Genomic DNA, 10,588 nt, shown 5'->3' on the forward strand with positions numbered 1-10,588 from the left:
TAGAATGTGGACTCAGTACTAGCATCAAATTCCTTTCCGAGTGTGTGTTTTGTTGTGTTTGTCTCTAAGCAAACAGAACCACCCAAGACAAACAGGATTTTAGGATATATAGCATATAGATAGAACCTGGTAATTTAATCCAGACGGCGAAAGCGACGCATCCACTCAAACACTTAAATGAATGAGTGGATAATAAATAAGTAAATAAATAATAAAGTAGAAATTTAAAAATAAAAAAAAAAATTTTTTCAAGGAGCCACGTCTCTATGGTTGTTTCAGTGTCGGAACACAGGAGACACTCTCTCGTCTTCGAACTCTATGGTTTGAGGACAATGCTGTGACCCCCGGAAGCGATCCTGGGAGGTCAGGGCACCAAGATGGCGGCGCGCGCAGCGTGTGTGGCTATGTGCCGGTGCCTGCAGCAGGTAAAGGGGTGGGCAGGGAACCCTGGCGGCCGGAGGCGCCGTCGCCGAGTCTCGCTGCCACCCTCTGCCCGGCCGGCTCGGAGTCTTCCTCCAGAGTTGTTATTAGGGAGTGACAAGAGAAGGGCAGATTTCTCTTTTGAGAGACTCAACATAAATTGACAAGACGGGGATGAGAACTATAGAATGTCAGAGCGGGAAAGATGAGACAACTGTGTTCAGACGCCCTCCCTTCACGTTAGAAAGAGCAATGAAAGCCTTGAGCTCAGAGAAGACAGGAAGCCAGCCTCGGGTGCTTAGGAGCTGAGCCGGGGCTGGGTCTCAGAAAGCCCCGTCCTCCCCGCCTCCGTGGGGTGGGAGACTTGACCCGCCGGGCCCCGAGGTCAGGGTTGGATCCCCCTCAAGACGTTCTTGGAAGAAGGAAAACTTGCCTGGCGTTCGCACGGCTTGAATCACAGCACTGGGGAAAGGAGGCAGGAGGACTTCTGGGTTCGAAGACAGCTCAGGCTACGCATTGAGATCCTGTCACAAAAAATAACTTAAAACAAAAAACTAGGCTGTTCTCAAAAACCTTTGTGACTCTTCTCAATGGTCAGTTAGTAGTTGTGAAAGTACAGCTCAGAACTGGACCTGGTGGCTCACACTTGTAAAACTTGGCCTGCATATTGAGACCCTCTCTCCAAAAATAAACGAATTTTTAAAAAGGACAGGCTAAGACGGTTCAGTTGCTAGGGGGTTTAATGCCAAAGCCGGCCCTGTGTTGGATCCACAGCAGCAGATAACCCAGAGATGGTGGCCCACACCTGTAATACCAGCCCTTGAGGGGGTCAAAGCACGAGGATCAAAAGTTCAAAATCACTCTCAACTACATACAGAGTGTAAAAACCAGAGTGGACTCCGTGAACTTGTGTCTCAAAAAAAAAATTTTTTTTTCATACTAGAGATTGAACCCAGGGCCTTGTGCACAACAGACAAAGGTTCTGCTACTGAACCCCACTCTTAGCCTTCTGTGGGACTCAAGTCCTCTTGTAAGAACTGCTGAGCCGTCACTCTAGCTTCCAAGGTTAAATAGTTAACACTTTAGAAAACCTGCCTTCCAAAGCAAAAGCAAGTTTGGTGAAGAGTAATGCTTTAGTGTGCAACTTCGTAGCAAAAGCAGTCTCATTCTCAAGTCTGTTTTTGCATACCATCTCTTACTATGAAGTACAAATAGGCAGCTTTCAAAGACTGCACTGTACACCAGCCAGAGGATGAAAAGTCTTGAGTAATGCCTTAGTGAGTGTTGGTTTTAGGCCTCCTGAAGGTGTCTTAAGGATTCATGGGCGGTGCTAGCCCACAGTAAAACCACTGATCCTAAGAAAAGTATATGAGGGTTAGAGAGGTGGCTCAGTGGTTAAGAGCACTTGCTGCCCACCCATGAGGTCAGGGTTTCAGGTACCAGCACCAGGCTATCAAGGGGGCATTCATGCCCTGTGACCCCCCACTCCAGGGGTTCAGCAGAGGTCCACTGAAGCTTTTTGGCTTCCAGACTAGCCGAGAAAACTTGAGACCAGTGAGATCCTACCTTAAGCAGGTGGAGACTGACAGAGAATGACACCCAACAGCTTCTTGCCTCCACATGCTTGCACATACATGTGCATGCATGTAGAAACACCCATACAAATGCAGAAACTTTTTAAAAGAAAACTAGGATGCTAGAGACGGAATTGTTTGCACTTGTAAGAAAAACTTTATCCAGCCAGATCTGTACACACCCAAGCCCTTAAAAAACAAATTAAAGCTAAATGCAGTGGTTCACAGTCAGCACTTGAAAGGTGAAGGCAGACATTTGAGCGTTCAAGACCATCCCCCATCTCTCCGGTTGGAGGCAGGTCTTGTGTCATGCAGCCCTTACCTCAGGGTCACCAGAACTATCTCAGAGGAAGAATGTGACTGGGAAGTGTCATGCTTCTTAGCATTTGGGTCACTGATGTAGGAGAGCTTACTGTCTGAGTGTGTGGGTGTGTGGGTGACCACACATATTCTTGCACTGAGCCTGGTGTCCTAGTTTGTAAGCCAAGAAAGGCTAGAAACTTGTCTCGCAGCATAAGAGCAAAGGCTGGTTTGGGTTTTGCTTTGTTTTGAGACAAGGTCTTTCTATGGAATCCTGGCTGGAATTTGCTGTGTAGCCCAAGCCGGGCCCCAGCTCACAGATCCCCCACCTCATAATGCCAGGATTAAAAGCATTCACCACTACAGCGAGCACAGGCTGTTTTAAACACACCCACTAGTTGTTCTAATTCCTTTACGTGTGCCTCCCTGTTATCTCCATCTTTGTTGTATCTTTAAAGATTTTATTATGCTGCTTTCAAGGTTACAGTTTTCAATCAGTTTAAAGTATTATCCGGGTGGCTAAGAAACCATGAGGTCGGAGCAGTACCATTTGCCTCCTTTCCACTAGGGGGCGCTCGCTTAAAGGGTTTGTGCAGTGCTGTGTTAGGGCAGCTTGTGGAGTAGTGGTTAATGATGGGTATCGATGTGGTGTGTGCTGTATTTTAGGTAATTTACAAGCAAGGTGCTTTGGCCAAGCAAAGATTCAATTATACAGACATGTAATTTTAAAAGACTTTTGTTGTTCTCTGTTTCTGGAACAAATGAATCCTTGGTACATCTGGCTGTCCTTGAATCCATGGCCCCTCCTACTGGGCCTCCAAAGTGCTCAGCTCAGAGGCATGTGCCAGAATGCCGAACTAAGTAATTTCTGGTTTTGTTTTTAATTATGTGTCTTTGTGTACCTATGTGAGTTTTCTGTGTACCACGTGCATGTGGGCACCCATGGAGGCCAGAGGGTACCAGACACTCTGGAACTGGAGTTACTGTAGGTGTGGGTGCTGAGAACTGATCCAAGCTTCTAAGAGCCATAAACACTGTTTTTGTTTGTTTGTTTGTTTGCTTTTTGGTTTTTCAAGACAGGGTTTTCTTGTGTAGCCCTGGCTGTCCTGGAACTTGCTGTATAGACCAGGCTGGCCTCGAACTCAGAGATTCACTGCCTCTGCCTCCTGAGTGCTGGGATTAAGGTGACATGTGCTACCACTGCCCAGCACTTTGTTTTTGATTAAAGCTAATTTGGTCCTTTTGATGCCCAGTATATTCCTCTGAAAGACTGAGACCCTTTCCTAGCACCATGTACCTTCTGACTTGTGCTTGGAACTGACTCTGCTTCTGACACATGTCCCCTCCATCCTTTCTAGGGATTGGGCAATTCATCTATAAATGGTTCTAAGAGCAGTACAACCAGAACTGGTGGCCTCCCTCTGTGAGTATGCAACTGCATTTGCTTTATCATGCTAGAGCACGGAGCTCTGTGCTGTGTGACTGAGCCTTCTCTTCCCCACACAGCAGTGCCAGTGTGAAGTGGGTACCATTGTCAAAGCTGCACATGGATGTCCCAAAGGATCTGACCAGACCTACGGTAGGTACTCCCACTGCACAGGGGAGGCTTCTTTATCATAGAATACCAGCCAGTACACTGTGATGTTCCTGGGAGACTCTGGGCTATTTTTCATGCTACCCAAGGAAGTCCTAAAGAACACCGCTATTGCCCTAGACAGATGTGGTGCTGTGAAGTGTCTTAGCTCACCATAATTCAGGGGTGATATTTAGTAGTGCTGAATCCTTGGTTCACAAAAATATAATCTTTCTGTGGCCTTCAAGCCTTTGGATTTTGAACTTGGGCTTGTGCATTGCTCGGTTTACACTGAAGCAGGTCATTGGCACAAAAATGGTGAATCCACAAGTAGCTATGTAGCCTTACAGAGTTTAAGACAAGATGCTGTCTGTCCCAGGCTAGCCTCTAACTAGCTATGTAGCCGAGGATGACCTGGAACTCCTAATCCTCCTGCCTTATGTTAAATGATAAACTTGCAGGTCACCACTCCCAGGTCTTAATAAAGTTCTAAAAATTCTAAATCTTCCCATTTCCCATCTTAGTTTGTGAGTCTAGCCTAGCCCAGTCATCAAGCCCCAGGTTCAGTGTGAGAACCTATTCCAAAATATATGGTCTGGCCAGTGAGATGACTCGGCAGGTAACGGCAGTTACCACCAAGCCTGTCATCCCGGGTTCGATCCCTAGGACCCACATGGTAACCAGGGAGAGCCAGTTCCTACACGTGTCCTCTGACATCCATGTGTATGCCATAGCATGCACACAGACAAACACAATTAATGTTTTCTTTTTCATAGGAAGATAGATAACCAGAAAGGTGGCTCCGCAGGTAGGGTACTTGCCACCAACCCAACCTGAGTTCATGTCCCAGAACCCACATGGTAGAAGCAGAGACGTTGCATGCATGTGTACACACATGTACACACATGTATACACACACACATACACACACACAATCTCTTTATTACTTGTTCGGGAAATCAGACCTTGATGTTAGATGTCTAACTATTCCAAGCTAAACTGATAATGATCTCACAAGACATCTTCAGAAAGCTTTTAAGATTTGTTGCAAATTCACAATAACTTTAAACCTAAAGGGGCTCTCGAGGCCGGCTCAGTGGTGGAACTTTTACCTACACTCTCCAAACACCACAGAAGTTTACATAAGTACACGGCCCTACAAGATCAGATAGAACATACCATCCTCTCTACAAATTCTGATATAAAGATCATTCAACTAATCCTGTCTTTCCAACCATCTTATTTGGAATAATTGAGAACAGATGTCTGTCTTCCTGGTTACTAAGTGGCTCTCATCAGGGGTGAAGCACTTTAACCCTGACTCACTGGGTTAGTCATAACTCTTCCCAGCCTAATGGTGAATGAAATGAAGATAATTTTCCTCTTGGGAGAATCAGAAATGCCAAGGCCATTATTTCTAAGGCCTTTAGTACTGGTGTGGAAGGTCCAGCCAGTGTCATAACGTTTTAATTAAACATGAGTAATTTCTGTGTGAGGACAGGCCAACCATACATGAATAAATTCGTAATAAAAGGGATGAGTAGAGCTGGGCTTTGTGTGATGATTACAGTGTTTAGCTGTTGTATAGCAGTGTTTAGCGATTTATAAGTACATTAGTGTGTGTTGTCATGGACTCTCCTTGTAGACATGGAAGAGCTTTCGCACACACGTGGTGCCTTAGACATGAGTGCCTGAGAGCAGGCGTCACACCGTCCTCACTGTGCAGCCGCCCCTGCAGAGCTCCTCAGGTCTGGCCTTCCAGCTGGGTCACTGGGAGCAGACCCTGAGACCCTTCTCACTGGAAACCAGTTATGGGCTCAGTCATGCTGAGTTGGAACCTCCATCATGGTTATGTAGTGACCTTAAAGGTTGTGTCATTCTCAGCAGATGCCCACGGGTTTGGAAGGTCATTTTGTAGGTCTGTGTGGCACTGGGAGTCCAGCCAGTAGTTTTAAAACATTGCCTGTCATTTTCCTCATTTATTAGTAAATTCTGAAGTTGTTCAAACAATAATGTTAAATTTTCTGGATGTAAATATTACAAGAACCAAAACCAAAATTTGTCTTTTTTATCTTAGATAACCACTTCCGACGAGCCAGACACATTGTACAAACGCCTATCCATCTTAGTGAAGGCCCATGACAAGGCTGTATTAGACAGTTATGAGTATTTTGCCGTGCTCACTGCTAAAGAACTTGGCATTTCTATTAAAGTGTGAGTATGACCTTTCCTAATCTCACCTGTTGTCTGCCATGATGTGATCAGCAGGAACCTGACTGGGAGCTGAGCTTGTAAAATAGGATAAATTTGTGGGTGAAGTTGAAGCTTGTCCTGTGTAACCCTAACAAGTAGTGTTGCTTCCTGTCTGCTAGAATTGTTAAGTACTAGAACAAGAAAAATAAAGATACCCTTTCTAGAAATTGCCCTGACATAGGTAAGCCCAGGAAGCCTCCTGTCTGGGATCTCTGTGAGACAGGGAGGCTCTGAGACACTGTTCGGACATGGTGGTTCATTGGCTAACCTTCATGTAAGGGGAGCTTCATGCAGCACCCAAATTGCTGCCTCGGGGCACCTGGTCCTTCTGTGCTGAACGGGGCGTCTGAGGCTTTGCCAGTCTCTCCATAAATTGCCCTAAAACAGCAGACATTACAGTTAAGTTCATAACCATTGCTAGTCTCCATAACTGGAATACATGAACATGAGGGAGGGGCTGAAGGGTGTCAGTGTGCATGTGTGCACATTCTTGCATGGCTCTGCTTGCCTGGGTGTGGGAAAAGGTGCTTCTTGCTATCCGCAGTATTTATTTTGGCCTGAGTTTTGTGAAAGCAGCTGTTACAGATGAGGCTTGACACATGGAAATTACTAAATGGCAGTTAGTGTCTGTGATTGAGCGAGTCTGACCTGCAGAACTGTGTTATGATGCTTGGGTACAGTGACTCAGATGGAACCTCACTGAGCTTAAGGCCGTCTGTCCACTGATGCAGACACGAACCGCCAAGGAAAATAGAGCGCTTCTCTCTCCTCAAGTCGGTGCACATCTTCAAGAAGCACAGAGTCCAGTATGAGATGAGGACGCTCTACAGACACTTGGAGGTGGGTGTCACCTGCCCGTCAGCGTCTGTGGAGCACACATCATTAGCATGTAGCACCACCTCACCCTACCATGGGCCCAGTCAGCTTGCTTTCAGGTGACCCATGCCTACCAGGGGTCTAGACAGTGACTCTTGTTCTTGTGAAAGCTGTCCAGTAACAAGAGCAGATGCAAAGCCATCCTTTACACCAGTGGGCTTTAGAATGGCTCGGCATGTAAAACATGGCACAGGAAGCAGCACCGAGGGACTGTTTGCTCATATTTCAAAAGTTCTAGTTAACATTTTATGTAGTTCACCCAAGCAAGCACAGTGGCTCACACCAGCACTTAGGAGGTGGGCGCAGAAGGATCAGGAATTTGGGGTTATCCTTGGCATAGTGAGTTCAGTAGTATTCTGGGCCACATGGGTCTCAAAAAACCAAAAGGCTAAGTAAATATGGATGTCACAGTTCCAGGCAGTGGTGATAGAATACACCTGTAATCCCAGCACTTGGGAGACAAGGGCAGAAGGGCTCTTCGTACAGTGACCCTGTGTCAGACAAAACAAAAAACAAAAAAAACAACCATTTGTTTATTTGTGTTGGACAGTAGTGAAGGATGCCTTTAATTCCAGCAGTCAGGAGGCAGAGGCAGACTGATCTCTGAGTTTGAGGCCAGCCTGGTCTCAGAGTGAGTTCCAGGATAGCCACACAGAGAAACCCTGTCTGGACAAAAAAACATTTATTTGTAATTATAAATAGGGGCACATGCCACAACCCATGTGGGGAGGTTGAGGACCACTTGTGGTAAGTTACTCAAGCGCGTGGTTGTCAGGGTTGAGAGGTCAGGCCTTTTCCCTTCTCTGGGTGGTCTTGTTGGCCCCTCCCCCACATGGGTGCCTACAACCAATAGAGGTCAGAAGAGGGAACTGGATGCCCTGGAATTGCAATTGCAGGCGGTTGTGAGGCATTTTGTGGCTACTGGGAACTGAGTCTGAGTCCTCTGCAGGATCAGCCAGGGCTTGTAACCACTGAGCCATCTCTCCAGCCCTTCTACGCATTGTAAAATGAGAATCTGTGAAAGATCTCTTAGAAGAACAGGCCCCATCACTTGAAAGGGACAAAAGAACCTCAGAGATCTGTGATGTGGCACTATGGCAGGACATGTTCATTTTGTTTCAGTTAAAACATTTGACTGGAAGCACAGCCAACGTCTACCTGGAGTACATCCAGCGGAACTTACCTGAAGGGGTGGCCATGGAAGTAACAAAGGTATGGCTTGAATTCCTGCCTCACGAGGGCTAACTGGGTCCTTCACTCTCTAGCCTTGTCCTGGCTGTGGAGGATAGGGCCATTGGCACACTGGGCACAGAGTTAAGCCCACCCCACCACCCAAGTCCTCATTGAGCCGTCTTACAAGTCTCCCTAATAGTTGTTAAGACCTGGGGACTACAGCACAGCCCCACTCAGAGGGCACTGGGATCAGACGGCGTACACACTGGTCATTATTCTCTCCTCAGAAGGCCTCCGAGTTGAGGGTGAAAGAGAAGCAGAGGGTGTGACAGGTCAGCAGATCAGGCCGTGGGCACAGTTCATGCCAAGGTCAACACTGCATCCAGATTGCTTTGTTTCTGGCTTTAGACACAGATCCAGCAGTTGCCAGAACACATCAAGGAGCCCATGTGGGAAACGGGTCCCGAGGAGAAGGAAGAAAGCAAGTCGTAAGCCTCGGACAGCGGCAGTGCCAACATGTGAGCTGATGTGTTACTTGGAGAGCGCCCCCGCCGAGGGGCATCGGAGTCACCTGCCCTTGCTCTGTTGGGGCCTCACACCTGGGCAGCCAAGCAGGAGCAGGCTGGGTTTCAGGGAAGAACCACTGTATCTGTTCTTTATAGCAGACTATGCTTGTGTTTCGATTCGACAAACATTAGCAAACTTCTGTATAATCTGAAACAAAAGAACCAGATTTAAACACCTGTGTAGCACTGCTCACTTCTTGTTAGCTTGTGCTAATTTTATTTTATTTTTATTTATTTATCCATTCATTTTTATTTCTGGAACTCACAGAGATCTACCTGCCTCTGCCTCCCAAATGCGGATTAAAAGTGTGTCCATCGGGCTGGCGAGATGGCTCAGTGGTTAAGAGCACTGACTGCTCTTCCAGAGGTTCTGAGTTCAAATCCCAGCAACACATGGTGGCTCACGACCATCTGTAATGAGATCTGATGCCCTCTTCTGGTTAGTCTGAAGACAGCTACAGTGTCCTTATACATAATAAATAAATATTAAAAAAAAAAAAAAAGTGCGTCCATCGTGCCTGGGTGGTTTGTGCTAATTTAAAATGTTTACTTGTTCATTCAACAGAAAATGAGTGGTACCTTTCTCATGCACATTTTTATTTTCAAGTTCCCCAAACAACTGTGGTTAAATGAATGCTGGGCAGTTTAAATATGGCCTTTCCCTTGTGTAGCCAGCGAGTGCTGCCTGGAGGTGACGTTGGCACACAGCCTGATGTCAGCACTGTTTGAGAAACTGACACACAGACAACTCCTGTAGCCCAGAGCCTGTGGGGCCACTGCCCATGGCCACTGCAGTGAGCCCCTGCTCTCAGGCCATTAAGCAGCATCTGTCCTGTGATCCATTCATCCGGCACGCTTTTATTCAGTGAAGTCTGCCCTAAGAACTGAGGTGAACACCAGGGTTAAATAGAGCCAGTGGCTTGCACGGACTGTGGGCGCAAGTAAGTGTTTTCGGTTTCTCACTGTTTCTTACAGTCTGAGGAGGCCTATGGCTTGTGTGGTTTCCTTCACTTCTTTGTCCCCTACATAGAACTGCCTGGCCTGACATCAGGTGTCAGTGCTCTGAACATACACTGCTTATGTGCTAGACTGTCGTTACCATGGGACGGACCTCAGCGCCATCGTCTGTGACCTGGCATTCACACGGTATGTCTAAGCATACCTACCCCAGAGTAAGCCTCAAGACTAGGAGGTAGCTGGTGAGACAGGAGCAGGACTAAGCTGGCTCTAGCAAAGCAGCATCTGACTCTAAAAGGCGTGATTCTAAAAAGATGGAGACCCACGAGTAAGATCTGAGGGCTTTTTCTTTTAGAGACAATTGCAGTTAAGAGGACAGATGCTCACCACCCAGGACCGATGCTCACAGTCCACCTCGGTGGGTGGACGTCCATTCCAGTTTTCAGATGAATACCCATAAGCCACGTCACTTAGGTTAGTCATTTATGCAGTAAAATCTTACACCGGTGGGTTGGGAACTCGTTAAGACTGTTGTCACGAAGCCAAACGTGATTTCACCCCCAGAACCCACACGGTGGGAAGAAAGAACCACCCCAAAGTTGTCCTGTGCATATGCATGCACAAACACTATAAGTAAAGATGAATTTTTAAAATCTCATTTCAAGATAGAGACACCACTGCACACGCAGCAAAAACTCTTTTTTTAAAGGTGTATTTGTTTTTAATTCTATATCTATGCATGGGTATGTGCATGGGGCCCAAGGTGTCATATCTCTTGAAGCCGGTGTGAACTGCCCAGTGTGGTGCGGGTGTAGAAGACCGTCTTCTGACAGAGCAGTATGACACCTTACTTGCCAAACTATCCCTTTAAGACAGGGTCACACCATTAACTCAAG

At 46.7% G+C, this 10,588-nt stretch overlaps 1 protein-coding gene across 2 annotated transcripts; it reads left to right on the forward strand.

The window, feature by feature from the left end:
* Positions 1–293: 293 nt before the first annotated feature.
* Positions 294–9,062, forward strand: Mrps10 (mitochondrial ribosomal protein S10). Of its 2 annotated transcripts, none has more exons than XM_034521549.2 (7): positions 294–425; positions 3,653–3,717; positions 3,804–3,873; positions 5,945–6,081; positions 6,852–6,960; positions 8,119–8,208; positions 8,578–9,062. In XM_034521549.2, exons 1-7 carry the CDS (start codon positions 378–380, stop codon positions 8,659–8,661), a joined length of 603 nt encoding a protein of 200 aa, XP_034377440.1. In that variant the 5' UTR covers positions 294–377; the 3' UTR covers positions 8,662–9,062. The 2 variants fall into 2 exon arrangements, with proteins under 2 accessions (XP_034377440.1, XP_034377439.1); XM_034521548.2 differs by having other exon boundaries at positions 295–425; positions 3,801–3,873.
* The last annotated feature ends 1,526 nt before the right edge of the window (positions 9,063–10,588 follow it).

This window comes from Arvicanthis niloticus, chromosome 17, assembly GCF_011762505.2.
Source record: "Arvicanthis niloticus isolate mArvNil1 chromosome 17, mArvNil1.pat.X, whole genome shotgun sequence".
Taxonomy (NCBI): Eukaryota; Metazoa; Chordata; class Mammalia; order Rodentia; family Muridae; genus Arvicanthis; species Arvicanthis niloticus.

Coding starts and splice junctions, on each gene's coding strand:
- Mrps10 (XM_034521548.2), top strand. CDS start 378: ATGGCGGCGCGCGCAGCGTGTGTGGCTATGTGCCGGTGCCTGCAGCAG. Junction 426..3,652: donor TGTGCCGGTGCCTGCAGCAG/GTAAAGGGGTGG, acceptor CATCCTTTCTAG/GGATTGGGCAATTCATCTAT. Junction 3,874..5,944: donor AGGATCTGACCAGACCTACG/GTAGGTACTCCC, acceptor TTTTTATCTTAG/ATAACCACTTCCGACGAGCC.